Raw genomic sequence first — 14,821 nt, 5'->3', positions numbered from 1 at the left:
AAATATTGCAACATCATGTAAAACTGTTAGAAGTCAAATTACCAAAGAATGATAGTGTCATTAAAATATAAGACCAGATTATAATGAGATTCGTAAAAACATGGAAAAGCAAAGGAGGAATAAAATATCTGCAGTATAGTACCTTCAATTTTACAAAATATACCAATAAAAATAAATCTAGTGCAAAAAAATGAGAGGTTTTACATTGTCAACTAACAAAACAGATTTCAGCATTTTTAAAACAATTTTTTAGTTGTTGTTTAACTTGATCTGTTGTTATATTTTTGCCAAGATAAGCAATTCACAATTTACTCTAAAATTTCCGTCACTACACCAGTACCAACTGTCCGGCTACCTTCTCGCATTGTAAAACGAAGTCCCTGTTCTAAAGGCACAGCATGCATGAGAGTTAATGTAAAACTTGCATCCTCTCCTGGCATAACAAATTCTTTTCCTTCATCTAATGTAATTATCGATGCTACGTCACCCGTTCGAACATACATTTGCGGAGTGTAGTTGGAAACGAATGGCTTGTGTCGCCCACCTTCTTCTTTTTTTAATATATAAACCTAGAGAACGAAAATAAATGTAAAAAGCTAGATTGCTGTTGTTTCCAAAAGGATTCGTTAAAAAGGATTCGTTAAAAAGCATTGCAAACTATTAAAATATACTGTGCAAACAATTTCTGAACTATTGTAACAAGCATACATATTATCCAATAACAAACAAAGGACAAAATATGTGTACCTGAGCTCTGCATTTCACACATGCTTTCGCAGTGCCTGGAGCACATAACACCATGCCCCTTCTCACATCCTCCCGTTTGACACCACGTATTAATGCCCCTAAATTGTCACCAGCTTGTCCTTGGTCCAAAGATTTGTGGAACATTTCCAAACCTGGTAATAAGTAATGCAAAATATCAAGGACTTATAATGGCTTGATGAAAGCCATATGTTAAATATATCGAATTATTCTCACCTGTAGCAGTTGTTTTGATGACGTCTTTGCCATGACCAATCAATTCAACCTCGTCTCCTTTCTTAATCACACCTCGCTCAATGCTTCCAGAAATGACTGTGCCTCGACCAGGTATAGAAAAACTATCTTCCACTGGCATTAAAAATGGCTTGTCTAGATCACGCACAGGTAAGGGAATATGATCATCCACTGCCTAAATTGTAACAACAATAGTAAATCACAAGTAGCAGCTTTTTTTTTTTATTTATATAAGCTTTTGGCAATTGCCAACATAAATTCACACTAGTCAAACTTCTGCCTTTATTTTACCAACTGTAACAAAGCTAGATTCCTGACTTAATCCAGTAAAATAGTTTCATGTAAATTATACTTTTGCTTATGTAAAAAAAGCTTTCAAACCTACTTGGTGATTAATAGTTAGATTCAAATGTAACTCACAGCAATTAATTCCTTGATTTTTTCCAACCCCATCTCAGGATTTTTATTTTCCAAAGCACACAGAGCAGAGCCATATATAACCGGAGTTTCGTCACCGTCATAGCCATACTCTGTTAACAACTCCCGAATTTCCATTTCAACCTAAAATTATAAATTTCGAAGTTTAAAATAAGATACTCTTGAATGAGTTATATGCCTATGGATTTAGATTTAACTTTCAGTGACAAGATCAATGTTTGCTCAAAGACAACTGACCATGAAATTCTGGTGCACCTCAGCAATACAGAAAAGTGAAAGAACAGTCACTACTTAAAATTTCCCATTCTTATACACAAGCCAATTATTGCAGGAAATATCTGTTGATATTAATATGTTGTCTCCATAATATAGACTGTAAACAATAGTGAATGTTCTTGGTGGGGCCTCAAGTGGTTGTGCAGTTGTGTTGATATCCAGTTGTGTTGTTGTGTTACGGATCAAGTTGTGTTGTTGTGTTCCTGCTGGTTGTGTTTGTGATACCGCTGAGTAATCAAGTGAGACAATCAAAGTAAGTCATTATTGTTACTTAACAATATCAATAACATTAACAAAGCTTTAGTGAAACTATATAATTAAAACACACACTATATACTCACTAATTCCATCAGCTCTTCATCATCCACCATATCAGCTTTATTTATAAAAACACATAAATTCTTTACACCAACCTATATGAACAATGAGAGATAAACAAACAAGTTGAAATCTCAACTTAAGCGTATACAAACACATTATTTATTAAGTTCCTGCCTGATTAGCTAACAGCAAATGTTCTCTTGTTTGTGGCATCTGCCCATCAGTAGCAGCTACAACAAGTATGGCTCCGTCCATCTGTGCAGCTCCTGTTATCATGTTCTAAATAAAATAAATAGCTACAATAGAATCTTAACATCAGTACAATATAGGCAATATCACATAACTTATTTTAAATAAAAACTAGTTTAAACATTTATAATTACAAAAAGATGACTCCAACAAAACGTACCTTAATGTAATCTGCATGACCAGGGCAATCGATGTGTCCGTAGTGACGATTCTCAGTTTCATATTCAACATGTGCAGCATTTATAGTAATTCCCCGTGCCCTTTCCTCTGGAGCGTTGTCAATGTCAGCATAATTTTTAAATTTAGCACCACCAGCTTCAGCAAGAACTAAAAGGTTAAGGTTAAAAAGGTGTAAGTAAAATAAGCTAACAGCAAAATGTTTCTTAACAAATTGCAGTTATCCTGGTTTTTCATCAAGAACAGGTTAGGTTTTTTTTGCTCAGATATAGCTTTCTGTCCCACTCTAAAAATCTAAAAAACCTAATTCTATACTTTCTTCATTTTAAATAATTTAAATTGCCCTTAAAATCATAAAAAGATGATATGAATAATAATAAAAAAATTATTCTTTTTCATTCTTTTCATTATCAAAGTCACCAGTCATAATTTTTTCCATCCATAAAATATGCAGGAAAAAAGTGGACATTGCATGCAATGGTTAGCAAGTTACAGTGGTTAGCAACAACATATCAAGGTAATAATTCTTCACCCAGGAAAATACAAGGTTTTTTTGGTCCAGTAATGAGAATGAGGTTGAAAATTTTACTAGTACAGGTGAACTAATGAAATTGGTTTTATTCTATTCTGTAAAATATGCAAGGCAGTCAATTCATAAATCTTATCTACATTGGACCTGAAAACCATATTAAAGTACAGTAATGCGTCGAATAAACGCCCGGGCTGTTTATAAATTTTTTTGACATTTTTGGGGGACGTCTATTCGAGGAGGGCGTTTAATAGAAGGAGGCGTTTATTCGAAGCATTATGGTATATAATTCCAACTTTTTAATGTTTGATGCATTGATAAGGCTTCTCATCTAGTATGTAAAAAAACCTCACATATAACAGAAAAACTTTCAATGCTTGGTGCATTAATAACTGTGATAAAAAATATATCTCCACAATATGATAATATTTTCCCCAAGTTTTCTGAGACAAATGAAATTTTTGTTCAGTCATTTTCACATAGGTCTTTGCAGAAAAATATTTGTTTTACCTTTGGTTATAGCTGCAGTTAAGGTAGTTTTGCCATGATCAACGTGACCAATGGTACCAATATTTACATGTGGTTTGTCTCTGGAAAATGTCTTTTTTGCACTTGCTTCAGCTGCATATGACCGGTTTTGAAAATCTATAATATATAGATATAACAAATATTTACAATCAATGCACATAGAACAAAATACAAAAATATCAAATAAAATTCTTACTATTTAAACCTTGTGCAAGAAGGACTTGTTGTGCCTAAACATGTTTTTAAACAATAATTAAACATTCAGAGCTCACTTTTTACATTCACATTTGAAAAAAGTTTGCTTACTCACCCTCAGTAACTTGCTTGAATACAACCCCTTCAAGCCACGACAAACTCCTGTATAAAGAAGTTACAATTATTCATTTATGTTTAATACACAAATCTACTAAAAACAAACACTATTTTGTTATCAGGCCAGAGTAGGTCAGGGTAGTATTGGTCATCATTGGGTACATAAACAAGGTAACACAAAATGAGCTTAGGCCACTTACGATTTTTATCCATGTCAATTTGTTGCAAATGCATTCATTATTCATATATATAATATATATAATATAATATATAATAATGAAGTGTTGTGATATAAAATAACAACTACACACACAAAAACAGACCCCATAACTTACAATGACCCCGTAACTACGACGACCCCATAACTTGGCATCTGCATGCACATCCCTTAACAGGTCTAAAATTACGGATGACAGAAAACGTCAAAATTTGCTATTACTCAAATTGCCATTTGTTATGACATCATAATTTGTGCAGCATAATCAAATCTAAAAGTCATTATATGCAAATATTTTAAAAACTAAAAGAGCTTTATAAAAAATTTTTCACAATTATTTTATACCTCAGATTCTCTTTAAGGAAAGTAATCCAAACTTATTTCTTGTGAGTCAAGTAACTCCAGGGTATATATACATATCTTACTTGACAAGTGTTAAGAAACTTGCTTAAAAAATAAACTTCTTTTACAAATATCTAATCATGCGTGTACATTATATATATAAAGCAGTTGTTTGACTTGGTTTTTTAATTATTACAAATAAAAATCTATGTAGCACATGGTAATTTTGACTGCTGTTAAAGTTAACTTTTCGTTTTTACTTCAACGACAGCAATTTTTTAAAATGGAACTAAAAAGGTATTTCTCATGAGTTTTTTATGTTTTAATGTTATTGCTTTTATTTTTGTGTGTTTTGTTATTTGTTTATTTGTTTGTTTCTGTTTGTTTGGATGTTGTATGGTAGTATTATTATTATTTTAGCTTTGAGTTGAGCAGTAACTTTTTCTGTTTTCTTGGTTTCTATTTCTTTTAAAATTTTATAGACTTGTGCTCTTATCTTGCATTTAACTACTTTTCTTCTTCTTATACTTTTAAGATACAGACCTTGTGAGGTTTTTTATCCATTTCGGAAGCAGGAGTAGCAATCAAGCAGGTCAAACTTGATACCAATACCACCTTCATAGCTTACAAAAAAGACAAAAAGTTTGGATGATCTGGTAATTTTTGAATGTTCTTTCAAACTAGGTTTTTATAAAAAAATACCTATCAATGTGTTGCAATATTTTTCTAGCCTACAACTTCTTGACTTATAAAATGCTTTTTGAGGAGAAGAAAACTCATCATGGCGAGAAGCAATCATCATTTCATCATCATTCTCGGCATAACGTCTGTTTTCCATGCTAGCATGGATTGGACGGGGTATATTAATGACCCTCTTCCAATCTGATTTAGTAGACTGTGTTAGATCTAAACTTAACTTCCTCTGTATCAAGTCTGTCCTTATAACCTCCTGCCAAGTCTTTCTGGGTCTGCCTCTGGGCTTTGCCACCGGAACTATCAAGTCTCTACACTTTCTTACCCAATTATCCCCCTCCATTCTTTCCAAGTGCCCCTATCAATTCAATCTTCTTATCTGGATAACATCTTTAATTCTACAGATACTTAGCCTGCTTCTTAGCTCATCTGAAATCTTTCTGTCTCTCAGACTGCCGTTACACATCCAACTAACCATTCTTGTATCATTCCTTTTCAAACGGTCAAGATCTTGCTGCTTCACTTCCAATGTCTCACTACCGTACAGCATAACACTTCTTACACATGCCTCATACAACCTACCTTTAAACTCAATTGACAAGACTCTGCTAGTCAACAAAGGAAGTAACTCTTTGAACTTTTTCCATGCAGAACCTATCCTGCAAGTAAGACTTCTTCCAACACCCCCTTCACTGCCCAACATATCACCTAAGTAACAGAAGTTCTTAACTATCTCTAATGAGCCACTGTTGTACATCATTGAAGCTGGAAATACTTCATTCTCTATAATCTCACCTTTGCAACGCTTGCATTCAAACTGAATGTCAGCTGCAATGCTACTAATCATGACTTTAGATTTTGCTGTGTTCACCCTTAGCCCTTTCTCTTCTAGTCCTTTCTTCCACTTCTCAAACTTTTCAATTAAGCAACTAAAATTTAATGGAATTCCTTTTATAATCATGGGCAATGAATTACAAGATTGCACTGATGGCGTGAACCATCAAATATCTAAGAGTCAAATGTCGACATCGGAAAATTTAGAGAGTAAAGTATGTTTTTTTTTTTTGTTTTTTGTTGCTTTCATGACTTATTGTCTACAAAAACGATTGACTGAGAAGTCATCTTGTTAGCTTTCTCGAAGGCGGAATGATGCAAAAATTTCCTACTCTAACAATTTTGTGACGAATTGTACTATAGGATTTGCCGTGCTGCTAATTATGCACGTATATGATCAATATATATGTTTTGGACTACTGTCAGGATTGGGTTTTGGGTAGAGAGTGTCCCCATTTCTTGTCTTTGCACCACTAAAGAAATCGACTGCTTTTAAAGGTGTTTAGCAATCTCCTTTAATTCAAAACAAACTGGATATGTCTGTGATATCAGGCAAAGTGCTGAAACAAAAAATAGCTCTAGTCAACTAGCTTTAGACCAAAAATCTGTCACACCAAAATTTCCACACACAAAAAAAGTAAATGGTTCATCTTTGGTCACTTGCTCTGACAAGCGTTTGAAATTAGCCATAGAAACAATAAGATTTACATAAGATGAATAAATTAAAATTATACCATTTCTTGCTACAGCAATCTTCAAAATTCCCTGCATATTCTGCGACAGATGAGAAGAATTCTAGGACTCACTGCTTCCTCCCTCCTGTTTTTTGTAGCTGCACACATGGACCGTTCCGCACAAAGCGGTAACACATACAAACTTGGCTCAGGGTTTGTTGCTTGCCGCCAAAGCGGCTTAGCGCTCACTTTTTACGGAACAATGTTTGGCTGGCCTTAATGTGGAAAAGGCTAGAACGCATGGGGACGAAGTAGCAATACAAAAGCTAAGCGCTCAAAGAGTTGCTTGCTAATTTGTGACTAAGTCCATAGTGTCACACAGTAACTTTGCTAAGTTGTGTGTAGATAATTTCAGCACTAAAAGTTTTTTTTTAACTTTTTTATAGTTGCTAAAGCTTAGTACTAAAAAGTTGCTTTAAAAATTAGGCATCCTGGCACCATCACCAACTGCTTATTAGAGGTTTGTTATAAAAAAAGTGTACCTTGTATTCCTCACGCGGGATTAGTGTCTCATGCACGCAAATCAGATTAGTATTATTTTCAACGAAAGAAGTTCAGGTCGCGGAATTATGATGCGTTAAAAGCATTATTGTTTGTTATTTAAAAAAAGTTAAACTTTCGTTTGAACTTATTCTCTAAGTTATTAAACTATTTGTGGATACGCTGGGACCATTCTTAACCTCAGAGCTCTATAAGCGTAGAAAGTAGTACTTTCGAGGTTTTATCTGAAAGAGCTCTGGGGACGAAAATGCCTGGAGACAATAAACTTATTGACTTCACATTAGGTCTTAACGCAACTTGGCAAAATAACATAACAGATGTCAGAGCAGCAAACGACAGAGGAATATTTGAGGAAAATGCAGTCATCAAAAGTACACCGACAGCCAAGGTTCACGAACATGGCATATGACTTTTGTGTATTTTATTGTAATTGTATATTTACACTACCCCACGTATGAGTTATTAAAAAGAAAACCAGACTTGAAGGCAGACTATATACGGGTGGGCCGAGACTACCTTCAACCAGCATTTTTAGAAATTGGGGCCGAAACATGGCTACAGAAATTCTCTTAGTGTTAAAAATCTCGTTTTCACTGTTCTTAAGGCAAAAGTTTACAGAACATGACGAACTTTAAGCTGTTTGACATTTTATGAAAATTTTCCGGGAAAAGGAACTGTTAAGCTGGTAATTTCCACTTCATAATACCGCATACATTTTATTACAGCTAATATTTTTCAACCTGTTGTTTCCGTGCACAACGCAAAAAATTCAATTTAATTCTACTTTGCCTAGAACGGACAAGAAAATTTTGTATCCCACGCGATGTAAACATTTTGAGTACGCATGCTCAGAAGCAGCCTGTAACTCATTGGTCGAAATTGTAAAGTATATACGTTATGCATATCCAACACTCATGAAAATTTAAAAATGATTTTTACTTTTGAAAGGAATAGCGCAAGCAAAAACCCCTACATATGCGTGCATGCTTATGCCGACGTTCAAAAAAGCTTAAAGGGATTTTCCTGCCCCATTCAGGGTTCCTTTTCCATAATGCTCCATTTTACTGTTTCATTTCCTCATTTTCTGATAACACGTTAATCAAGGTTTTGACAAATCAAGTCCGTACAAACTTCGTTTCCAGGGCTCTTATCTTAACCGCTGTCCCAATATTAAAAAAGGCTTTTGAGAAAGTCGTAACAAATACTATTTTTGTGTCCCAGTAAATTGTGTATTCATGCAGATGCATAACTATCGAATGAAAGAAAAATACAACAAATTGCTGAGCAGATCATGTAAAGAAATTCGAAAAGCCATCTTTCGATTACTGCTTTTTGTATACTTTCCTATGTTCCCAGCATCTCCCAGTATCCAAAAATCTAATTGGATTAATCCACATTGTGGTGTCATGAGACACGAAGTTGTGGAATATTGTTTTAGTTACTTTGCTTATCCAATCCCTATTGCATCAAAAATGGTAGTCACATTCTCCGTTGTTAGAAAAACTCTGTCTTATGTCTGTTTTTTATAACAAAAAGGATAACACGGCCTGGGGACAGGGTTGCAGCAAACACAACAAAACTTGACCCGCACACATCTTAGATATTTTTTAGAAGAACGAGCAATGTGTTAGATTTTTTTTAAAAATATATACATATTTTAGTTTGAACAGAAGAAAATATACCGCATCAATACACCGGTAAACCGTTTAGTAGCGACTGAAGTTTACCTGCTTCGTTGCGCAGTCGTTTGCTTTCTGCATTATTTCCCTGCATTAGGTGTGCTACAGCGAGTACAGTTAATGTGCGCACAACCTCTGGGTGGTTTTCACCATGTAAATTGCGATGGGCAGAGAGAGCTAAGTCAAGTATTTTCTTTCCGTACAGCGGCATACCCATTGAAACGTACGAGTGACCAAGATCGGTTAAAGAGCTAGCGAAATCCGAGCCAAAGTCTTTGCTTTTTGCTTCGTCGGCAAGGTCAGGAGGCACTGCTTGTTTCAACATTAACGACCTCTCTATCGTTTCCTTACTCTCGGATTTCAAGTTCAAAGCAGCGTATACGATCCCCAGCAAACCGAGTAATTTGCCGAACTCCAAGCATCGCTTATACTCGCCACATTTTCTTCGGTCCGCCTCGTAAATTTCGACGGCCTCAAGAAGTAGTAACTTGGATTTTTCGTACTCGCCAAAAGAGTTATGTATCTCTGCCAGTTTACCCATTGTTTTAGCCACGTCTAACTGGTTCACGGTTGACGAAATCTTTTGTAGTTGCAGCACATGCTCCAGAACGTGTTGACTTCTCGTGTAATCTTTATATAAATCAAAGTAACATTTTGCCATGGTTTGCAAACTCTGCGTGTACTGTGGAGGGTGTATCAATTCCTCCGGCTGGTTGTTGACTATATATTCGAGATGCATTAGCAAGTACCTTTTGACCGATCTCCCTTCCACGTTCTCTTTTGACAAGTCAATCTCCTCGCATAGAGCTGTCACAACACGAGAGATGTGGTCTTGAAGATATCTCAACTTATCCTCGGATTTGGGTAACCAAAATTCTTCTTTTCTATTCGAGAACGGAGATGTAAAGAACACAGGCGAGATGTCTATACCAAGATTATACCGAAACAAGTATGTCTCGGCTGGAACATTGTTGGCTTGATTTATAACATGACCAGACGCAAGGCGATGCTTTTGCAAGACCGTTTGCTCGTCAAACGCGTTGAACCGCTTGTACCATGGGAAATTATTGTACTTTGTTCGACATTCTAAGAGGTGTTCGGCCTCTCTTCGATATATAGATGATGACGCAAAATGTTGTCTAGCCACGTTGTAAACCAAAGGATGCATACTCACTGACTTCACACCTACAGAAGAAAGTTAGTAAGAGAATGAAGATTAAGAATCGAGTGCATCTTATAATTATTCGAATGTCGTCACAAATGACGCGCTTTGGAAAACAATATTATTTTGCAAAAGTAGGAAAAAGCAGTGAATCGAAAAATTTAAACCTAAAGAAATTAAAATATACGCAATAGCTTATTTATACTCATTTTTGTGTATGCGCGAATTTAGTACGCGAATTTTGCAAAAATTAATGCTTGCAACAAAATCCTTTCTTTCCAAGAAACAAACCGATTAAGGAAAGGTGTTTAAATCGTCATAATTTCTTTTTTTCTCCGTTTTTCATACTTTTAAGAAAATCAGGTATAAACTGGATAATTCCACATTTTGCGTCGAGAAACACCCATCTATCATTTGTCTAAAACCTAAATTTTACTACAGCATTTTAATCTGAACCAACGCGAAACAACTTAACGAAACATAAAATTTTTTTTTCTTTAATTCTAGGAATCTGATGTTGTCCTTTTTTCAGAAATAATCTGGAGAAATTAGCGTAAGGTGTAAGAAGCAATAAAAAAACCTAGTGGAATTGAAAAAGAAAACGTAACCGACAATGCTGAAATCTCAAACAGTCAGTTGCTTAGACTGGCATTATCTGCAAAAATTTATGTTTCTATGTAAAATTTAAAAGAATATACGAACTTTGCCACCGCCATTAGCTCAATTTAAGTAAGTCACCTAAGTCGAACAGCTCGTTTTGTAGCCCCTTTAAAATCACTTACTTCCAGGTTCCAGCACGCTAGTACAAAGCAAATCACATTTGCGAAACATGTCCAATCCATCAGGCTTCTCAGGTAAAGCTGGTAGCTCGCCATAGACAAGATTGTAAATATCTTTTGCTGTGTTTACAACAGTCATAAACAAATCCTCAGCTTTTCGTATATACTCTGCCAGGTTTTTGTTTGACCAGGCCTTGCCTTTTGGTTCAAACTCGTCGACCTTGTTCTTAACAGCCTCCAGATCACTCTTTTGTTTACTGAAATACTCAGACATCCCACCAGATGCTTGAACTAGTGGAGGCAACATATAATATGGCATTCGAAGAAATCGAGTTAAAACACTCTGTGGTAAAGCGTCTCCTGGCTTCAATGTTGACATAAAATCAAACCCATGATAAAGATACTGATCGTTGTCAAGCATAGACTTCATAACCATAGCAACAACGGTTTCAATGGTAACCAAGGTCATTCCTGAGGGCGTTGCAATAAAATCATGCAAATGCTGATTGGCGGAAATGACACCTTTTAAGTTTGATGCAACAGATTCGGACACTTCACTTGCAGCTTTCTCAATGCTGACTGTTTCTTTTCGTGATAGATTCTCTTTCAGTAAGACTCCAACGCTAACAACGGCGAGAGGGTTTAGGGTGACAAAATTGAGCAAGTGTTTTATCGAATCGGATGTAGCAACTGTTTGGTCAAGGTTTGCTACTTGCTGTATTAGCTGGCAGCCATCTTCTAAAGTCAAACTAAAGAAAAATAAAAAAAATATTATAATAACAAACTCTAAGTTTCAAGATTAATTTTCATGGCAACCGTTCTGCAGTGAAGTTGGAGATAGTATGTCAATACTGTCCATTTCATGAGCATACATGCTTTTTTGGCAGAGTACACTCACTAGAGACAGGAGAAGCATGCGTTAGTACATGCATACCCCTTCTCACACACATTCGAATTAATTAAGGCATGCCAAACGTACCAAATGCAAAGTGCCACATTTTATAAGTGGTAGACCACTGTAGCAGAATGAAAAAATCTTCCTGGAAATGCCTGCCGGGAGATCTGCAAAATATTTCCCTGGCCAACCTTATAAAAACAGCGTCTTCGTATGATTACCTTGATTTTGATTAGAAAAATTTGTGTCACTAAAATTCCTAACAAACTCTTTAAAAAGAATGCAGTTGATTTAAAATAAAAACACTTGATATAAAAATATGCAGTATACGATTTAGTGTTTAATGTCGTGTGATAAAAGAAATTCTGAAAAAGAAAAAAAATATAACGATTCCAACAATTTACACAACACAATCGGAAGAACCCTATCAGGAACCAATGACAACATTGGGTAATGGCATTATTTTTTTAGGATGTCAGCAATCTAAAATTTAGCTAGAACTGCAAAATCAAAAACACACATTCTCACCTCTTTTGAATTGCGTAACCGTTCTCTTCTTTTAATTGTAACAAACTGTTTACAGATCCATCATGTATCATAACCATGGTTCCTGCACTCCATTCTTTGTTGTCATCTCCAAACCACTTGTTTATCACATCAAAAATTGTTTTGGAAGAAGAGCTTAGCATGTTATCAAAGACCATGACCCATTTTGAATGCTTTTGTAACGCATCTTGTATACATTGTAACAAAGCATCGCATTGTGTCTCAAATGGGGCTGTCGCGAAACTAACATCTGCATCTGTCATCAGTTCTTGTAATTGCGAAGGTTTAATCTTTAACTTTGCAGCGAACGCCTTTAATGATGTCAAAAAGGAATCTTCCGTGTCACACTGTAGAAAAACAGTAACATGAGATTTTGGAAAGCTGAATATTGAGTTTTGTTGCTTGTTTTGAAGGTGTTGCAAGAACTCATGAACAAGCATTGTTTTTCCACTTGCTGAAGGGCCATGCACTGATAATTTTTTGATTTTCATAGGTTTTAATAATCCTGACAGAGCTTCATATTTTCGACACAATTCCTGAACTTCTGATTCTCTTTTAACTCTTGCATGTCTGGGAAGTGGTGGTAGAATTTCAATGTCTATGCGAGTCTTTTTGTAGGTTTTTGTTCCATAATAAGCCATCCATGATAGAAATGCTGTGGTACCAATGAACCAATACTTAAAGTTTGGTCCATTCCATGTTTCTTTGAATTTATCCTTAAATGTTACTTTCTTTGGAGGCAATATTTCTACATTTTGTATAGGTTTGGTTGAATAGCAGGATAACAAAATAGGATAATATCTTTCACGTGGTACATAGTGTTTTAGTTTGCATGATAACATTCTCTTGAAATAAATAACTTAATTAGATTATATAATTAGATATAAACATTATGTGGACATTTGAGAATTAAAATAGTGAAATATATAAACAAGATTATACAATGATAGACATTTTAGAATTAAAATAGTGAAATATATAAACAAGATTATACAATGATAGACATTTTAGAATTAAAATACTGAAATGTATACACAATTTTATGCTAAATTTTTATTATGCCAATCAGTTGCTTAAAGGGAACCCAAGGTATAAAATGATGTTGGACTTATATTACAGAGCTTAAAAAATTTGTTAACAACTCTTTTTGAATTTTTTAAAAAACTCTTTTTGTTCTCACTATATAAGTAAAAAGCTTAATATATTTGCAACATTACAAATGATATATTTGAATAAATTAGAGATGTAGGTGAAATCATAGAAGAACAACTGAAAATACTTAATAGATTTACAATGCCACATATAGGCTGCTCCGTTTCTTGCAAAATTTGGACTAAAAACTTTTCAAAAAAAATTAACAACTTTTAATTTATACATTTATTTACAAGATAAAAATTAAAATTAAATATGTACAAAATTCCGAGTTATGTACATATTTTGCTGGGATCGCTTTAAAATTTTCAAGAAATACTGGTTTACATGTCGGCAAGTAGAAACCAGTTCCCTTCTTTTATTTAATAGTTTCAAGTTAAATGTGATGATACGGTACTATACTACTACAATGGGACTTGTTTTATTCTTTCGTATATAAGACATTGTTTTTCATGTTAGTGTACGTCTGATAAATGAATATTAGCTCTATACTTTTAGTACTGAGCACCCTTTTAATAGATATCCTTTTCAAGATATCAACTTTTAATTTACAAGAAGGTATTTTCTATGCACCCTTGCACCATCAATTAGAAAAAGTGAATTCTGGGTGTAAAATTTAAGACATTTTGTAAATATTGGCACATGGATGTAAAAAAATACTGTTGTGAATCAAAAATTGTCTCAATCCTGTAACCTATCAGTTGACAAAGTATGAAGTTAGAATTTTTTTTAAAATAAATAAAGAAATCATGATTAAAATTCTATGTGGTCATATTCTTATAAGGTATAAATTTTAAAATAGATAAAAGTGGCACTCTTTTTTCATGAGAATAGACAGTGGCATTTACGGCAGAAAATCTACATGTCCCTTTAATTTAAAAATATCATATTGTAATTGTGTAAAGTAAATAAACTTTTTTTCAAAAATACTTTTTGGGTAGTACTAAACCATGCAATCATTGTCTCATAATAGGTCACAATCAGTTATCACAACAAAAATGATTTTCTCCCTACTGAAAACTGGTCTTTAACAGCAGTAAATAAATAAAACAAAGAAAGATGGTGAAGGCATAAGGCACACTATTAATTCTTATGACATTTGTCAATTATTGCTAAACGGATTGATGTTTTAGCAACAATTCACTCTGGTTAATTAAAAAATCGGCTTACCCCAATTAGGGGTAGAAATTGATGCAGTGTTTAGGGAAGGGGTTAAGAGTTTTATTGAAAGATCAGATAATTATGTGCTTTAATTTTGGCACTAACCAGTTCAGATGGAAACTGTCCCAAAAGATTGACACAGAATGGTTTCTAATAGCGATAATTTTTAAATGTAAATAACTAATAAAAACAAGGCTTCTTCAATGCAAGGTCTCGAAGCAAATCTTCTGGTTATGATATTCTCTTGCTAATAACTAAATAACATGGAAACGAGACTAGCTATTAGTTTCCCCCGGA

At 34.4% G+C, this 14,821-nt stretch overlaps 2 protein-coding genes across 2 annotated transcripts; both read right to left on the bottom strand.

Moving 5' to 3' along the window:
* Positions 1-127: 127 nt before the first annotated feature.
* LOC130622893 (elongation factor Tu-like) lies at positions 128-6,804 on the bottom strand. Its single transcript, XM_057438354.1, has 11 exons — positions 6,650-6,804; positions 3,828-3,874; positions 3,714-3,747; positions 3,500-3,634; positions 2,444-2,610; positions 2,209-2,313; positions 2,055-2,126; positions 1,420-1,560; positions 982-1,174; positions 748-899; positions 128-569 (listed from the first exon to the last, which is right to left on the bottom strand). The coding sequence occupies exons 1-11, from the start codon at positions 6,684-6,686 to the stop codon at positions 309-311; spliced, it is 1,344 nt and encodes a 447-aa protein (XP_057294337.1). The 5' UTR covers positions 6,687-6,804; the 3' UTR covers positions 128-308.
* Positions 6,805-8,730: 1,926 nt separating this feature from the next.
* Positions 8,731-13,092, bottom strand: LOC130623730 (uncharacterized). Its single transcript, XM_057439243.1, has 3 exons — positions 12,194-13,092; positions 10,774-11,519; positions 8,731-10,014 (listed from the first exon to the last, which is right to left on the bottom strand). Exons 1-3 carry the CDS (start codon positions 13,051-13,053, stop codon positions 8,837-8,839), a joined length of 2,784 nt encoding a protein of 927 aa, XP_057295226.1. The 5' UTR covers positions 13,054-13,092; the 3' UTR covers positions 8,731-8,836.
* Positions 13,093-14,821: the final 1,729 nt, after the last annotated feature.

This window comes from Hydractinia symbiolongicarpus, chromosome 13, assembly GCF_029227915.1.
Source record: "Hydractinia symbiolongicarpus strain clone_291-10 chromosome 13, HSymV2.1, whole genome shotgun sequence".
Classification (NCBI taxonomy): domain Eukaryota; kingdom Metazoa; phylum Cnidaria; class Hydrozoa; order Anthoathecata; family Hydractiniidae; genus Hydractinia; species Hydractinia symbiolongicarpus.
The sequence above is the reverse complement of the archived record's forward strand: the minus strand, read 5'-3'. Positions and strand labels throughout refer to the sequence as shown.

Excerpts from the sequence above, each read along its gene's own strand:
- LOC130623730 (XM_057439243.1), bottom strand. The coding sequence starts at position 13,053 with ATGTTATCATGCAAACTAAAACACTATGTACCACGTGAAAGATATTAT. Across the intron at positions 11,520-12,193 it reads GGTTACGCAATTCAAAAGAG|TTTGACTTTAGAAGATGGCT; the intron begins GTGAGAATGTGT and ends ATTTTTCTTTAG. Across the intron at positions 10,015-10,773 it reads TAGCGTGCTGGAACCTGGAA|GTGTGAAGTCAGTGAGTATG; the intron begins GTAAGTGATTTT and ends TTTCTTCTGTAG.
- LOC130622893 (XM_057438354.1), bottom strand. The coding sequence starts at position 6,686 with ATGCAGGGAATTTTGAAGATTGCTGTAGCAAGAAATG. Across the intron at positions 2,314-2,443 it reads GTCATGCAGATTACATTAAG|AACATGATAACAGGAGCTGC; the intron begins GTACGTTTTGTT and ends TATTTTATTTAG. Across the intron at positions 2,127-2,208 it reads ATTTGCTGTTAGCTAATCAG|GTTGGTGTAAAGAATTTATG; the intron begins GCAGGAACTTAA and ends TTGTTCATATAG.